Genomic DNA, 18,083 nt, shown 5'->3' on the forward strand with positions numbered 1-18,083 from the left:
GTACAGCAGAATGTCACTTTCATTTAGGCACAGTTCAAATTAGGAAGAAAGTTGTTATGTGAAAGTTCCAGTCTTAAAAGACTTTTTTGTCTCTTCCAGATAACAGATAGTACATTAATCCAACTTTCCATACACTGTCCACGGCTTCAGGTTTTGGTAAGTGGTGTTTGTATAGGAATATTCAGTGTGTCTCTTCCTAAAATAAATGATCCTACCTATCAGAAATTTCCTGTATTACTTCCCGGGCACATGCTGGTTATACCCAGTCTGTATGAGATGAAGACAATAGCTCTATTTCATCTCTAATATGGTGGTTGTAACTTGTGGCGACTATTAATCTTAGAATGCACTGCTCTATTTCAGCTAGAGCTCCTGGGGAGCAAGGTATATAGTTGCTCTTTTGAATGCATCTTTTGGTCCACGAATTATAGCTTAATCAATACATGCTGATCAAAGGAGAGTGTTGTAATTTACTTTCATGCTTTGCTTCCCTGCCAAAATCCTTTAGGCGCCTTTGATTTTAAATTGACATTGTACTCCCTCTGCTATTCTGTGAGGGTGCCTACTACATTTTGATTCCTAAGATCTGCAGTTGCACATTGTGTGATCCAGTAAGGAATTTTTCTACATCTTATTATTGTATTGCTGTTTGCTATCTTGAAGGTTATTTCAGTGATTTCATGCTTTGTAGGGCCATTTTCAGGCGATAAGTTCTTGTTACAGGATCAGGCTTGGGATTCTACCTTTTTTCAAAATATCCTTACCATTTAAGGGCTTTTTTCCCCTATTTTCTTTATTGTAACACTTTTCCTTGTCATTTTAGAAATCTGGTTAGTGTTTATCATGTATATTGACAAATCAGTGTGTGAGTGTAGACAGAGATACTGACTCACTTGTTTGTTACAGATTTCTCTGGTCCAGAGGTATATTATTAATGGCCTAGTGTCTGTATGAATCTGCCCTTGGAGAAAACAAGAAAGGAAGGATGGTCCCATGGATAGGGTCCTAGCTTAGGACTTGGGAAGCCAGGGTTCAAGTCTCCCTGTGCATTTGTTTCCATCTATAAAGTGGGATACTAGTACCCATTAGTTCACAGGGCTGTTGTGAAGATGGATAAATGTAGATCAGTCGTTCTCAACTGGAGTGTGAAGACCATCAAGAGTGTCAGAGAAGCAGTAGCCAGGTAAACTTCCCTGTGTGTTCCCCCTGCATTAGAGTTGTTCTCTAATCAGCTTCTGTTTTCAGAAGGAGTATTGTGGGTGCTGAACCAGAAAGAGCTGCACTGCATGAGGTAGCTTCTGCCTGCTTTAGGGTGGTCAGAGCCCTAGTATTAGGAGGAACATGCACAGCCCTTCCTGGGACAGCTGTGCAGGACAGGTCAGTTCCATTCCAGTTGCACATCCCTTCTCAACAGCAGAACATAGCTAAGAAGCATTGGGGTAAGCTGAGGCAGCACCACCAGTGGTTCTCAGCTGGGGGAGGTGCTGGCTGTGGAATCAAAAAAGCGTTAGTCAAGTGCCTTGACCCTGAAAAGGTTGAGAACCACTGATCTAGATTGTGAGGTGCTTAAGTAACAGAGTGATTGTTGTGGGGATAAGGATCAAAGGTGAAAAACTGCCACCCTCCTTTCTTGACACTCCTTTGGAAGCTGTCTTTGCTGAAAGGCAGTTGAATAAGAATCACTGTCACCTCTGAGTCTAAATCCTACTCTAGGTGCGAGATGTATGTTAATACTTTTCTCTGGAGACCTGTGGGACCTAGCAGCCTTGGCTATACTCACTCACCTATAAAGGGTTATTCATAGAATGAAGGGTGTAAATGACAGACCCCAATGAACAGAACTAAGGCAAGGAACAGAGGAATAAAAGGGTTCTCTTTGCTAAGCTTTAAAGAATGAAGGTTTCTGGCTTGTAACTGTTGGTACTCAAATTTAGCTCGTACGTGTGTTATAAGATTCAGTCCCTCATAATATGTTTTTTTCAGGTTGACTGGAAATCTGCTTCATACAGGAATCAAGCACCTGCAAGTCAGATCTTCCTCTCTATTAAAATCTGTTCTTTCAGAGGGAAGGAGTGTAGTAACAAAACGCTACTGGAGAATGGAGCTCACTGAAAGTGCTCCTGTTTTATCTGTGCTGTTTCTTCAAATTTAAATTCTGTGGCTGAAAGATTTTCAGATCTAAAGCCTTTGGCCAGGGTCTTCTAGTGTCATTTGGACTGGCAGGTCCCATAGCATTAAGCTTCACTCTATATGCAGAGTTTCTTTGGGCTCTTCTCCCAGTGCGTTCTCCCTTGCAGCAGCTCCTGTTTTTTTATCTTCTGCAAAGCAGATGGCATGTGAGCTATAGAGATACTCCAGTGATGGGCTGAGCAGCATTTGAGATAGTTGAAGTTTCCCAGTTCACCATACAGTTCAATTTAACATACAAGAATATTTAAAAATAAGGGCAGCTCACAAATGGATTGTAAATCTATGCCATTCTGATAATGCTAGTCTCTGTAGGTTCTCAAAAGTATTGCCACAGTGGCTGAGGGACTTCTTTTCAGTATTTAAGGACAGATAAACTTCTGATGAGGGTATATCTTGTAGCTGAGATTTGTTCCCTGTCTCTCTACAGTGCTTGGCTGCTCTTCTGTCTCTCTCTTCCATTAGCTCTAGATTTATATCAGTTTTCCCCTTTGGTCTCTAGAAATCTTAGGCTGTTAGAGAAGCCCATGGATCCTGGTCCCTGGAGTTTGGAGCTCAAAACTATCTCCAGGGTTAAGAAACACCTGCAAATCTACCATGTCAGACTTCAGGGCAAGTATGGTATAGTCTAGAAATCTGAGTTCATTCCATCTCTTCTCTAAGAAGCTTAGTAGCATGATATTATCCACAGCTGTACATCAGGTTGCAGCACAAACCACTAACCCCTTCTCTTTGGTTGCAGAGTTTATCACACTGTGAGTTGATCACAGACGATGGGATTCGTCACTTGGGGAATGGTGCCTGCGCACATGATCGCCTGGAAGTGATCGAGCTGGATAACTGTCCATTGATCACAGATGCTTCCCTGGAGCACCTGAAGAACTGTCATAGCCTGGAGAGGATAGAACTTTATGACTGTCAACAGATCACACGGGCAGGAATCAAGAGACTCAGGGTAAAAAAACAAGTATTGCTAAAGCTTTGACTTCAAATTTTCTTCAGTAACTGCATTTCTCCCTAATAGGGTTTTTACATATGTTAAAGTCAGGGAGGGTTTGAGGACTGGACCCAGTGATGATGCGTACGGGTTGCATAGGGGTGCATGTGCACCCCCTGAGAGCGCCGGCGCACACCCTGACTGGCCGCACTCACCGCTTAGATGATGGGCGGGGGGACAAGCGGGAGTGCCGGTGCCTTCTCTGCAAGCAGCGGCCACAGCTGCTTCCGGAAGCAGCTGCAGTGATTGGCTGTCGCGGGATCAGCCACGAGGGGACACTTGCCCACCCTGACTAATGTGGCACCAGTCACCCATGACTGGTACAAGTTCTTTAGCTTGCCTGAGAGAGAGGAAGGACAACATTTAAGCAAAGGCTGAAGATGGTAAGCACTAGCTAGTGGGGAAGGAATGGTGTCTCTTCCCTCCAGTTGCTGTTTCAGCTAAGAAGCCCAGTGAAGGAATATGGGAGAATGAGCTCACTGTTGATCACATCATAGACATGACGCTCTTTCATAAAACTGAGTATCTGACATCATTTCTCAATAAAAAATTAGTACCAGGGTCAGTAATAGAATGGTCTCTTATATTGGTTGCTATAATTTTATGAAGTGCGTTGCAGTAGACTTTAGACTGACATAGCCCTGTGTGCTGGTAAATTATTTGAGCAAATCCTTTGTATTTTTAATCTTTTGGAGATAGTCCAGTACCCTGACCAGTAGGAAATACTAAGATTCAGGATATCTGGATTCAGTTCCCAGCTCATTCCTTCCTAATACGTGTTTCCCCATCTGTAGTATGGGAATAATGCTACTAACTTCCTTTTTAAAGTGTTTTCAGGACTACAGATGAAAAATGTTGTGTAAGAGCTAAGTATTATTTGACTACTGTCAAGAAATACCTGAATCAAATGGCAATTTTTTGCTTACTGTTCTCAGTTTGTTTTTCCACTCGTTGGCTGAATCCAAGAGCTTAATTCACAATAAGCCTCTAAACCAAGGGTCGGCAACCTATGGCACACGTGCCCAACACGGCACGCGGCATGGTTTTTATTGGCATGCGGGCTGCTTCCTGCCCCAAGGGGCGGGAAGGGGCATGCCCAAATTGAGCAGCACATGGCAGCCTGAGAAAAGCCTTGTGCTGCTGCTAACACCTGTGTTAGCTAGCGGACCCAAGCCCTGGAACACCGTGCCACGCTGGCCAGGTAACGGCCCCAAACCTAGCCCGGCCCACCGCGGGCCCTGTCCCCGGCCACATCCGTGCCCTGATGGCTCCAGCCCCAACCCTATGCTGTCAGCAGGCCCTAGCCGGCACCATCGCTGCTGCAGGCCCCGGCCTGGCCATGTGCTGCTGGCAGCCTGGCCCCATCACCACCACGAGCCCCAGCCCCAGGCCTGTGCCCAGCCAGCCCCATCGCTGAGGTGGACTCCGTCCCTGGGCCTGGCCACATGCTGCCAGCGGCCCTGCCCCATCGCCCCCATGTGCCCCATCCCCGGGCTCAGCCCCATTGCTGCCACAGGCCCCATCCCTAGGCCCGGCCACATGCTGCCGGCGGCCCAGCCCCAGCCGGCACCATTGCCGCTCCCAGCCCAGTGCCAGCGCCAGGCAAGGGCCATCTGCAGCGTCGGGATGGGGCCGGGGCCACGGACCTGCACAGGCCCTGGCCCCATCCCGGCACTACAGAGGGCCCCGGCAAACAAGCTGCCAGCGGGCCGGGCTCTGGTCAGCACCACCGCCGCCATCTGCCCCAGCCAGGTCAGGGTTGTCGGCAGCACCAGGATGAGGCCAGGGCCCATCTGTGCTGCTGGCAGGCGTGGCTCTGGCCGGCACCTCCATCACCGCTGCTGGGCCAGGGCCATCGGCTGGGGTGGAGCCAGGGCCCGCGCTCTATCCTGGTGCTGCGGGCAGGCCCAGCCATGTGCTGCCGGCGGGCCCGGCCCCAGCCGGCACCGCCACTGCCCGCCCCAGCCCAGCACCACTGCTGGGCTGGGGCCATGTGCAGCACCAGGATGAGGCTGGGGCCTGGGCACGGCCCTGGCCCCATGTTACCAGTGGGTCAGGCCCCGGCCCCATCCTAGCGCCGCCGGCGTATGCGGCCCCGGCTGGCACCTTCACTGCCGCTGCTGGGCCGGGGCCACCGGCAGCGCGGGGATGGGGTTGGGGCCGGGGCCATCGGCAGTGCTTGGAAGGGGGCTGGGGCTGGGGCCAGGGCCCAGGCCTGTGGACCTGTGCGGGCCTCAGCTCTATCCCGGCGCTGCCAGCAGGCCCAGCCACGTGCTACCGGTGGGCCCGGCCCCAGCCGGCACCTCCACCGCCACCCCGCCACAGCCCAGTGCTGCTGCTGGGCCGGGGCCGTGTGCAGTGCCAGGATGAGGCCAGGGCCTGGGCCCCATCTTGGCGCTGCAGATGGCCCTGGAACCAGCCACGTGCTGCCAGCGGGCCGGGCCCTAGCCCTCGCCACCACTGCCAGCCCCAGCCCAATGCCACAGCTGACCTGGCCCACTGACAGCATGGGGATGGGGCTATGGACCTGCGCGGGCCCCAGCCTTATCCCGGCACTGCCAATGGCCCCAGGCTGCCCACAGCCTGGGCCCCAGCCCCGTGCTGCTGGTGGGCCCCGGCCCCAGCCATGTGGTGCCAGGTGGCCCTGGCCTCAGCCCTGCACTGACCACGGCCCCAGCCCTGCTCCACACTCATTTTGTTTTTCTTATATGCCGGCACTCCAGCACCTTTCAAGGTAGACGTGGTTTTTTCAGCACTCCAGCCAAAAAACATTGCCTACCCCTGCTCTAAACCATTGTTGTAGATTTGCAAAGTTTGGCTCCCTTTTTATTTCGGGGTCTATTTAAAAAAAAACAAACATTAGCTCCACATATGTAATTTAGAAAAGAAAAGGGCACACAACTATTATTCAGGACCATCACTACCTCTCTAGTTCATCAGTGAAGGCATCTGATAAGGGTCTGAAATTTTACTGAGTGAGGAAATACAGGTAGAAGAAATTTGCTAGCATGGGAGAGGTTGTAGTTTCCAGAGCCCCTTAGAAAACTGAAGCTGTACATGAGAAAGAACTTGATGACAATACAGTAAAATGAAATTCTAAATCTTCACTGGGATCTGTAGAGGTCTTGACGCTTTAGTGAAGGGGGGAAAGATGCTTTCATTTAGACAGTCAAGTAAAGAAAAAAGAGCAGGTCTGTCAGTGTTCCACCTGCTCTTTTGCTACTTGCCTCTAATGTTTCACTGTCACTGCTGTTTTTTCTTTAAATAATGTGTTTATCTTTTCAGACCCATTTACCCAATATTAAAGTCCACGCCTACTTCGCTCCTGTGACTCCACCTCCATCAGTAGGGGGCAGCAGACAGCGCTTCTGCAGATGTTGCATCATCCTATGACATTGGAATTGGTCCTCCTTGCAAACTGAGTATTTAATTATACTTCTAGAATTATGGTGGACACCAGTATCTTCAAGGAAAGTGATCCCAGTGTCATTTGCAAGGGCCAGTGAAAAGGGGGCTGTGGTGCCAGGCCCCTGTAGCCACCCATACACACGCATATACACACACCACCCGTTCCAGCAAACTGATGAACTCTACGACATGGGAGCTGGATCTGTGTTGGCATTTCTGTAGGTGGATTGGTATAATTCTGAACCATTCCTACTGGCCATGCTCAGAAGAAATCACTGAGGGGGGGAGGGTGTGTAAACCCCAAATAACTGTTGCTGCTGCTGTTGATGATGAAATAGCAACGGAAACCCTTCGAAGTGGGGAGAGGGAGTGAAAAGAACATGCTTGAATCTTGCATCCACTGTCCAAAAAAAAGGTTTTGTATCCATTCTTCAGTAAGGGAATGAAAACAGCAGCCATTGTGAGACATGATTTACTGTGCTTCTGTACTTCCTTGTTCCCATGCTAACCACACTGAGCATGCTCACATTGAAGGTTCATCAGTTTCTTCTGTGTTTCGTAGCATCCAACTCAGAGGCTTCCTAGATTGTTGTGATATAGCTTGAAATCTGTAATGTCAGGCTCATTTTTTTATCCTGCCCCTCATTTTTTTACAGATTTATAATCCAGTAATTTTTCAAGATTATCAAACACAAAAGTTATGTATCAATAAAAAGAAGACACTTTTTACCATTAGAAAGCTGAGCCTGGAATTGCCTGTCTGATGGCAAGACCTTAAATAGACAGTTGAAGGCACAGGCTAGGCTTTCATGGGCTTACTTGCCCATTTTTACCAATTGCTGGCTCTCCAAACTTTTTGCATTTCAAGTTTTACTCCAGTGAAAATGTAGCTCACAATATAGAGGACACAGCTCTAGTTCACAGTCCAATTCTTGATTCCCTGTCCTTTCCCCAAAGAATCAAAATCACATTACTCTTTATTGTCATGGTCAAGGAATAATGATTCACTAATTAAAGTGGAAAGAACAGCAGGCCTGAAAATCTGTTGCTGGTTATTGCCACATTGCTGTATACTGAGTTTGTAAACTTTCAGCAGTTTCACTGACTTCTGCATATTCCACAGGTAAGTGTCTTGCCCTGGAGTGAAGTGTGGGCTCACTGTATACCACAAGGACATATCTTGCTTTCAGTTCCTCACCTTTCAAACAAGGGGAATGTCCTCACCTGTTAATCAGCTAGATCTGTGTACCAGCTGCTTTTTGGAATAATTCAGGCAAATTTAACCCAGGTGCTTCAGGTGAAAGAGTCTGTGCCAGCCTCTGCAAACTTACTGCTTTCCTCAGTGGTGACACGTAGGGGATGCACGGGAGTGCATGGTTACCCCCTGAGAGCACTGGTGCACCCCCTGACAGGCAGCACTCCCTGCTTAGGTGACGGGCGGTGGGGCAGGCAGGAGCGCTGGTGCCCCCCTTGAGTGCCAGCCAGGGAGTGGGGACACTAGCTGAAGCACCACTGGCACTTCTGGGAGCGCTGCTTGTGCTTCCCGGTCAGCAAAATCGACTGCAGGGGGACAACCCCCCCCCCCCCCGGGTTGCTGACTGGTCGTTGGGAGGGCATGTGCCACTCAGCCGGCACCAGTTGCCCGTGGCTTTCCTGATGCCTGGAGTCCAGGTTGCCTGGTTACAAAACAGACAAAGCAGATGGGCTGGCAGCAAAGGCTTAATAGGGCAGAGCTTGGTCAGACTGTAACAGGTTCTTGGAAGATGATATCAAGTATAAATAATTGCTCTCTCTGCTGTCCACACTTAAGGGAGAGAAGGGAGAGTATGGATTTGTGAATTGGTCCCAACTGAAGAAAAAAAAAAAGAGCAAGCATGGTCAGTTATCTTAATCGTTGAAAGCTGAAGCAACAGTCCTCCATCTTTATGGAGAAGAATTACATCAGATGTGGAAGAAGAGATGATTTTCTAAAGTACTAGTAATAGATTTTAGAGCCCTGGGGGGGTTAATTTTTCCCCTATATGATTAAATTGAGGGCAGTGTTGCCTCCTCAGGCTCTATCAGCATCTGAGTAATTCAGTCTGTTGAAAGGGTAATTTTAGTACCAGATGAGCTGTATTTTCTTCATGTACAACAATTCATTTTTCCCAACCTCTCAGTATGTTTCACAAGGTCTTGTAGACTCTCAAATCTTCTGGGAAGTCACACAGAAGAATCTCAGTATGCCCATTGTTTAAAAGGACACTGTCTACTTTTTTCCTCCCCTATTGATTTTATGTTTAATCTGTTTTATTTATTAAGTCTTTTTGTAGAAGCATGGATAATCTCTTCTCAATAACTGTGTTTTTATTCCATTTGCAAAACTTGATCCTTTCCCTTGCTTTCAATGTGGCAAAAGGTGTTTATAGCAGCTGGTTTTATAACTATTACAACTTACTGACCTTCTGGGCAGGCTATGTGTATCATCAGCTTGTATACCAGCAACCATCAGTGTTAGCACAGCTCTGGGAAGACTCTCAGAGCTAGTCTGTTGAGGCAGGGGGAGAAATAATTTTGGTTTGATAAACCCTGATATTGCCTATTTAATTTCTTGGTAATGGAATGGTGGGTTTTGGACTCGATTATAGAACCCAAAGCATTTTCTTTAACAGGATAATGGCATAAGGTAGCCCAGACTATTTGACAGTGTCCTTTCAAGTAAAAAATTGTCTCTAAATGGACTCTTCCTTATGTGTGTATTTATAAATACCAATAAACAACCATTTTCCAAGTCTTGTCGTATTAGAGAATGCCTTTGTAGAGCAAAAGCTTTTACACCCAGTAGTGCATATGCTCTGCCTTCTGGAATTCTGTAATACGTCCCAGGTTCATCCCTCCTACCTGTGTGTTGACTAGCTGTTAATCAAAGGTAGGGACTTGCTAGTCATTGGTGGGGGGGCAGGGTTAGATCACAACCCAAGCACTGCTGATGGAATTGGTCAAGAGACTGGAGCTCAGGTATTTGACCGGATGGATATAGTTAGTATTAAGATCAAGGGACCATCTTTGTAAGGGTATGGGGGGGGGTTGTTTTTGGTTTTATTTTTATTTTTTCCCGGGGGCAAATAGTGGAAAATAGCAGAACTCTTGAAAACTTTAGGGAGGAACAAATTTATCTTATTTGAGTATCTGATCTGATTTAAAGACTTTTACTTGTGCCAAATAAATAAACTAAATCAAGAACAACGGACATCTCACTTGGTGTCTTTTCCAGCCTTCTGGATCAAGCAATAGGACCTGGTCAGTGCAGGTCTAGGGTGTAAGTTGCCATTGACTGTTGCATTAATTTATTGGACCCTTCCTTAGCCTCCACCAGAAATCCACATGTACAACCCAAAATCCTGAGATGCTTCCATAGCAATCCATGTGATCAGCACAGGTAGTGGTATGAGTGGGACTGCATCTTCTTTCCTTGAGCAGAAATGCTTTGCTGTAGCTTATCTGTCTTTTCAGCACTTCACTGATCACAAGTTACAAGCTACTGTTAACGTGTTCCATGGACTAACATCGTAGTTCTCTATAGTCGATGCACTTTTGGGGGTGCTCTGGGAGAGGGGGCAAGAGACTGTGAGAAACCTTAGAAATGGGTAGAGTGGTAGAGAAAATGGTTCACAAAGTAGAAGATAGCAGGAAAACTGAACCTGGTGCATTTGTGATTCTCCAGCAGAGGTGTTATGAAGAGATCTGATGCAACCAAAATACAAGGTTTTTTTCTTATATTTTTTTAAGAACAGCAGCACTTTCAATCATGATTCTGTAACTGCTCCTGAAGAAATGGGGACAAAGCAAACATGCTGTTACAATGAATATTAACACCCCCACCCCTCCCCAATCCTATTTTCTAAACATCGTTGTATTCTTCTTTTCCTTTTTTTATTTTAATCTGAATGTGTTGTTCATGGCTGGCCGATGGTGTCATAGGTTTGGTTTTTTGTTTTGTTTTGGGTTTTTTGGGAGGGGGGATGAAATGGATGGGTGGAGGGGAGACCAGTATGACAAGGTTCTTCACAACAGTGTCTCATTTGGAGGAGGAGTTCTGGGCAGAGACAAGGGTTCAACTGACCTTTGTAGAGGCTGTGGCTTTCCTTTTGGTTAGGGAGTATCCAAACTTGACCAAAAGTCACCCCCCACTCCCTTTCCTGATCATACTAAAATTCTACAGCTTGACACTGCTTCCCAATCCCATTTCTGGCTTTGGAAGCTATGCAGACTGGGCCAAACAAAGATCTTTCAGAGCTGCTTCACAGTCCATGATCAGGGCAAGATGTATCTTGCCGCCTTGGGCTCTTGATTCAGTTTCTCTTGTCTTATGAGAACAGCCTCTTCTCTGGGTTACATGCCCAAAAGTATACAACCCCAGTATTGTCAATTACAGTAGTATCCCCTCTTAAAGAATGGTTTTTTCAGCATGAGACCACTTCTCTGCTCAAGTCTGTGGGTTTTTAATGCTTCTCATCTTGTTTACACTCCATTCCAGATGAAGATCTACTCCCTTATCACTTTACAGCTGCAGGGAATACATTTTATATTGATAGGATCTTACCTCTTTGGATTCCACAATGGAATAACTTTTCTAATATAGAATATTGCTTTCCTTTCTTGCAACACACAGAGGATGATATAAATAGGTTTCCATTGCAGAAATTAACATTTACGCACTGTTTTTACTTGAGTAGTGTTTGTTTGTCTTTTAAAGGAACAAGGTTCATTAAACTGCCAGCATCAGCTACCTATTGCTTACTCTTGCTTGCCCCTCAGTCCTGTTTACAGTCCTTGCTGAGACATGTTTTCCTGGGGTCCCTCGAACAAGCATAATCTCTCCACAGTCACACTCAGACCATTCCTTTTCTGGGCCCCATCAGCTTTTGTTTCATGGGTCTGATACATGGCTGTTCTAAAGCAGTCGCCCTATGCATTCTGGCTGGGCAAACAGTGTCAGCAGGACTACCCACACATTAGGCATGACATTTAGATTGGCTATAAGGCCCACACAGATGAAGTCTTGGACACTCTTTAGTTCTTACTGAGAGACAATCCCTTTCCCACAGGCATCCCACTGAGAACGAGCCTGCTGTGCAGTCACCCCCTACAAGCCGCTGCCCCCCCTCCCCCCGCCATTGAGGTTGCTCTTGCTACAATTAAATCTTTATTAACCTTTTCTGGATCCTTGCTGCCGATGAAATGCCTGAACCAGATTTTCAGTTTTTGTAGGGCAAGGTTCAGATTTGTTTTATACCACTGGCTATAAGCCTCCTAGTTCTGATTTTGAATTCAGCTCAAAGAAATCTTCTCATCTCTTGGCAGGAGAAGTTGCGGGGGGGTGAATTGTTGGGTTTTGGGGGGGGGGTTTGTTTTTTAACATCTAGAGTTTGGATAATATCCTTAGGTTTTATTTCTCCCTTTTCTGACTTTGGGAGCAATGCAGACTGGGCCAAACAAAGATCTTCATCCAGTCCAAAGATGCTTACAATTTTGAATGTAAGTGTTCTTGTTCTCTTAAAATTGCATGTGCTGCAAGGGGGATGGTTTCTGTAAGTATTTTTAATGCATTTTTAAACTTTGATGGATTTGACCATTAGATTAATCTTATGGGACATAGAAGTTAGAACCTTGTCATATAGTCCCTTAATTATATATATTATATAGAGAGAACTGTAAAATAATATTTTAGTGATATTGTAATCTGTGCTTTCCAGTTCCTGGAGACTAAAAGTATATGTGTGTGTGTGTGTGTGTGTGTGTGTGTGTGTGTGTGTGTGTGTGTGTGTGTACACATACAAATACACACACACGTGTATGTGTGTGTACCTTTGTTTTGTCTGTGTGATACGCCCTGACATTAAATTTATGGATGAATTCTGGTAATGCTAGAGCTTTGAATTTTAAGGTGACACAGCAAATAACACAGGATCATCTGAAGAAGGCTCCTCAGTCTCATTCTCTTCCTTGGATAAATCTGGTGGGATTGTCAACAGTGACCACAGTTTAAGCCACTCCTGAGCGCTTCTGAAAATCCTGCAACTTGAGATCTTCTAACAGTTGTTTTTGGAAATACTTGGCTAACATGCATAAATTTAATACTTTTCATCTTTCCCAGGATACCAACTGAACATCAATGTTTTATATATTTATTTCTGGATCTACAAGCAATGTGCTGCATTACTTCACCATTCTGTACCTTTGCCCTCCCCCAAAGCCATAAAATGAAAAAGATGGTTTTAATTTACTCTTTTAGGATGTTGAGTCTTAAGTTGTAAAGTTTCTGGAAATCCTTGAGTGGGATATGCTTTTGCCACACATTGTGAGTCTTATCATAATCCTGTTCCCATTGTGATAATCTAAGAAGACTTCCACTGTTTAACGTCCCAGGAGGATGGATGTTCTCACAAAGCCCTTATTGGCAAGTTTGTCTAGTCAAAGAATCCATAAATCTGTTCATTTGAAACTTGCTCTGGTTACAGATCAAAATAGCCCCACCCTGGAGGGGTGGTAAAATATTCAGTGCTCTGACTCTGAGTGTCACACCCGTGTCCACTTTCAAGTAGAATGAACACCAGGGTGAGAATTAAGAGGGAGCTCAGGGGGGACTGACTCCTCCCCTCCCCCCATAATATTTGAAAAGCATAACCTTGGGGGTCTCCGATCATATTGCTCCTTCACTTAGGTGGACTTGTTAATCAATGAACAGGTTTAATTTTTTTTGTGCCCCCCCACATCTCACTGCCCCCAAAGAGTCAAAGTGTAATTCGAACCCTGATGAACACTGTCCTTCCATTTCAGAGCTGTGATGAGTATTTCCATGTGGGCTGCCCTGGGCCTTTTGTGTTCTTTATAGCCAGGTGTGCAACTGTCATACAGGTCTGCTTGAGGCAGATGAGACGGGACTAGCTGTGACTCCCCAGCATCCAGGATGGAGAGGGAGAGAGCACAAAGAAATACTGTTTTTATCCTGTTCTTCAGGATACAGCTGGAGGATACATTGAGTCACACAGGCCTGTATGTGAGCACTGAGCAGGCCTGGGTCTAGTGAAGCCAATCGACTTGCATCCTAGTCAAGTGGAGCTGCATTTGGCCTGTAGTATGGGTTGAACTTTGCAGGAAGCCCTGCAATAACCTGTTATGAGGAACTGGTATTGTACTGAAGCCTGCTGCTTACTTTGGAAGAATCAGAGCAATAGAAAGTGAACAGGACCATTTGTCTGCTCCACTGAGATATCAGCTCACCAGCTACTTACAGATGCTTAGCTCACCACAGGCACAATGACTGGTGGGGGACAAATAAGGATTGTACCTAGGTTGTATGGGCACAGACCTGTCCCACACTTCATTCATTACTTGTACGTACAGAACTTGTGCATACAATTCTACCCTCTGATCAGCTTGGGACCAGCCAGGGCCATTGAAAAGACAACTGTGAAGGTTGACCTGGGGATTCACTGTCAATTGCACTGAACTGGTTTCTGTAAATACAACAAAACTTTAAGTGCCAGGTTAGTTATGTTCTTGCCATCTTGCTCTCTTTTCTCCCCAAACCTTGGTAGACAACCTTTTTGTTGCTGCTTGTATGTCACGTATCCTTAACCATTGCACTAGACTGATGATTCTCAACCAAGGAGCCATACAATATCAACAATGCTATGTGTGCAAACACCTACACAATTCGCAAGATTACACCTTGAGATTTCCAATAAGTAACCCATAGTGTCAAAACTATCCTGCCCTGTTTGTGGGCTTTCTGAGTTCTTTGCAACAGAAAAAGTGCACTTATTTTTGACCTAGTCAAAAAGCCAAAAGCTGGCATTTTCTGTGGAATACTTTGAATCTAAATTGAGAACCACTGTTCTAAACTCACGTGGTCCCTGATGTGACTTGTTTGGTTTTAGTTCAAGCAATTCCCAAACAAAGAGCAGTACAGCCTGGATGAGTGACTTGGAGTGGCCAGGGGTCTACTCATGGCACTGCCACAGCTCTGGGTGCCATTGGCTAAGCTGCTCTTTTCCCCCACAGCTTCAAGTCCTTTATCTGGAAATGGGGCTAGTCATGACCTTGAAATCAGTGTACCACTTATGCAGGTGAAATGCTGGGCATGCTGTGAGTCAGACTACCTACTCACCCCCGGCTCCTCATTCTAGTCCTACTTTCCTGATTGGCTGTTTATAAGAGTACTGGATTAGTTTAGGAGTCAGTGGATCCCTTCATCTGATGAATCTGGACTGCCTAACATGATGTGCATGTATATACAATTGTTTAGTAACTGTTAGTTTGTATCTGCTCTAATGTTATGTCTTTAAAAGTAAAAGTCTGGGAAGGATTTCCCACCCATCCCTACCTGCTTCCTCAGGCTGCATTGAACAGCTTCCCTTACAGCAGTGGTTCTCAACCAGGGTGCCTTGAGAGCCTTTCAAAGGTGCCACGCAATACTAAGACTGTTAGCTGTGCAAATGTGATTCACAAGATAAACCCAGACATTTCAAATAGGAATCTGTAGTATTGAAAATATTCTGACCTGCTGTGAGCTTTCTGAGTTCTTTGCAACAGAAAAATGTATGTTTTATTCTTCTGTTGTCAAAAAACAAATGAAAGCTAAATATATTTAAGAGGTGCCTAGAGTCTGCCTTAGAGCAGTTCAACCCCAAAATGAGCACCTCTTGCAAAGAATGGTGTGAGAGATTCCTTTTTTCATATTTCACTCCCCACCACCTTTCCCTCCCCAGGCCATTGCTGTTTGTCATCAGGTTTGGATTTGTAGCAGGGGTTGGGGGAGAGACAGAGAGATGTCAAAATACTGATGCCCAGCAAAGGGAAGAACCAGTCTGTCTTAAATATGAGATTCTTGTGCTGAGCTTTTCCTAGTAGCTTTGAAGGAGCCAAGGGCAGTTCTGTGCCCAGTTTCCATGCTTGCTAATAGATGACAGTCCCACCCTTCAAATTCTTTGGAAAATTGTAGGCTTGGCTAGGGGCTTTTGCACGTGAATGTCTGTGGCTGTTGCTCCCACCAACACTCAGGCTCTTCAGTAGTAGAGCTAGGACTGGAACTCCAGCTACCCCAGTCTCAATCCAGTGCCAGACCCATGGAGAGGAGTAGATGAATGGACAATCCAGCAGGCCAACAGCACCTCCTGTACATGTTCTAGCCAGGGGATTTGCTATAGAGAAATATCCAACCTTGTAGACCTATTATGAGCTGTGAATTTCTGCTTGTGAGTATTCACTCAGTTAACCCTGATTCAGAGGGCTTTGCTCATCCAGACAAGGATAGGGGTGTAGCCAGCTTTCTCTAGATATTTGTGTGCCCCCTAGTCTTTCTTGGTGGGCACAGTGGCCCAGGCGGCAGAACCCTGGACGGGGAGTCAAGAGACTTCAATCTTATTCCTAAACTGACAGTGACCTGCATGTGGCTTCAGACCAATTCATTCCTGTGTCCCTCTCCCTCCCAGCTGTTTTCTGCTGGGGTTGTACACTGGGGTTATGATTCCTCTGCTGCATGCTAGCACAGCTCCTATCTTGACAGGACGAGTGATTTTAGTTGGGCACTTACATAGTGCTGATAATGTTCTGTAGAGGCTGTAGGTTGTGGCCGTGTTGATCTAAGGACATAGGCAGACAAGGTTCTTTGGGTAAATCTGATATCTTTTATTTCAGGTTTAAAAACCCTTTGTGAGGTGCTTCCTCAACCTGATGAGTTTTTAAACCCACAAGCTTGCTAAGAAAATATTTCCAACTATTTAGTTGGTCTAATAAAAGATATCAGATTTACCCAAAGAACCTTGACTGTAGAGTCTGTGAGATTTGGTCTGTAGAAGGACCTCCCCTCCCCTCTCTTGCCTCAACCTGAGCCACCATTTCTGTGCTGAACAGCACCCTCTGCTCCCACTGTCTGCTGCCTGTCCTCTCTTGCCTAAGTTCAAATTAGACCTGCCATGATGGCTTTTGGGATCTGCTCCACTTTAAACCTTCTGGTTCCTTTTCCCCAGGGACTATTTACAATTGGTCACATTCTCTCTTGCACTGCTTCATTGTCTGGAATCCCATCCTCTGCGCTCCAAACCACTTCCTTTCCTCAATCCTGGCTAAAAGGGGCACTTTTTTCATAACTTGCACTTGCCTTTTCCCTAGCACTGCCTCCACCCAGTCTGTAGAGGTTACTTGCATCTTCACTACCTCAGTGTTATGATACTCTGCTATGTCTTTCCTTTGCAAGAATTTGTCCTGAGCTAAGTTACTTTGTTTATGTGACAGTGCCTGATATTTTTTTAAAATAAAGGTCCCAATAACCAGCTGCTACAAACAAAATTCTAAAAACAGTTGCATCTGTTTGCATCAGCTGAATCCAAATTCTGCAGCATTGATGGGATTTTTATTCCTCTTTCATTCTTCCCCAGTTGTTCTTCTTTCCCTGCCTTGGGACCTAATACATTTGGGGCTCTGTTTTAGACTCGCATGGATTTCTAAACCAAACTGCACATCTCACTGTCTTTGTCATGAAGTTCAGAGTAGGAACTGTTTTAAGCCAGTTGCTGCATCTACACTTGCTATTACTGCACGTGAATAAACTGAAACATTTGAATGTGTGCCTCGGAGCAATTAACTCTGGAACAATAAGCTCCAGAGTTTATTCATGCACAGCATGTGGAGCCAGGTTGGAGCAGCCCTGACTGGCAGGAGGCACTGGGTATCAGTCTGCCAGCCCAGGGCTTCTCCCCCTGGCTCATCATGCTGTGGAGGGGCTGGCTGGGGTACAAGGGAGCTTCAGCACAGGGCTAGCTGGTAGACAGCCCCACACTGAAGCACCCTCATGTCCCAGCCAGCTCCTCCAGCATCTACATGGCAGTGCTGTGGAGTAAATTAGTTTACTCCAGCCTAATAGGGGCACACATGTAGATGCTGAGACATTTACTGCACAGCTAATTAGTCTACTACACAGTAAATGTTTCTCATGTAGATGTGCCCACTGATTCTCAATCAGGGTGCTGAGATCGTTTTAAGGGTGCCACAAAATATTAGTGCTGTTAGGTATAGCAACAGCTACACATGGTTCACAAGATAAACCCCAGTATTTCAAATAGGAACCAGCATTCTGACCTGTTGTGGTCTTATGTTGCAAAGAACTAAGAATGACATTATTTTTCCATAGTAAAAAAAACAAGTGAAAGCCAAGAGCTGGCATTTTCCTGGGGGTGCCTAGAGTCCAACAGGGTTGAGAATCACTGTGCTAGATCCTTGTAAGTGAAAGGTCAACTTCTGAAGAAACTTGTGCCTACCAGTGCCACATCAGCACCCCATCTCTGCTCTGACTCCTGCAAGCAAAGTACCTGAACCTTCAGACGTGAAAGGATGTTGACATGGGCACATGTGATGGTATGTGGATGTTTGGCAATGCAGCACTAACTACCCTGTACACCTTCCTTCCAGGACCTGTTTTCCTCCCTGGAGGAAGTAAACACAACCACTT

General features: G+C 45.9%; 1 protein-coding gene across 5 annotated transcripts in view; it reads left to right on the forward strand.

Moving 5' to 3' along the window:
- Positions 1-9,363, forward strand: part of FBXL20 (F-box and leucine rich repeat protein 20) — a 92,094-nt gene extending 82,731 nt beyond the window's left edge. For all 5 annotated transcript variants that reach the window (XM_059726993.1, XM_059726992.1, XM_059726991.1 and 2 more), the window contains 3 exons: positions 100-156; positions 2,930-3,142; positions 6,470-9,363. In XM_059726993.1, coding sequence (XP_059582976.1) covers positions 100-156; positions 2,930-3,142; positions 6,470-6,577 — 378 coding nt within the window. In that variant the 3' untranslated portion in view covers positions 6,578-9,363. The remainder of the gene's footprint in view (positions 1-99; positions 157-2,929; positions 3,143-6,469) is intronic.
- Positions 9,364-18,083: the final 8,720 nt, after the last annotated feature.

The sequence above is a fragment of the Alligator mississippiensis genome, chromosome 4, assembly GCF_030867095.1.
Source record: "Alligator mississippiensis isolate rAllMis1 chromosome 4, rAllMis1, whole genome shotgun sequence".
In the NCBI taxonomy this organism is placed as follows: domain Eukaryota; kingdom Metazoa; phylum Chordata; order Crocodylia; family Alligatoridae; genus Alligator; species Alligator mississippiensis.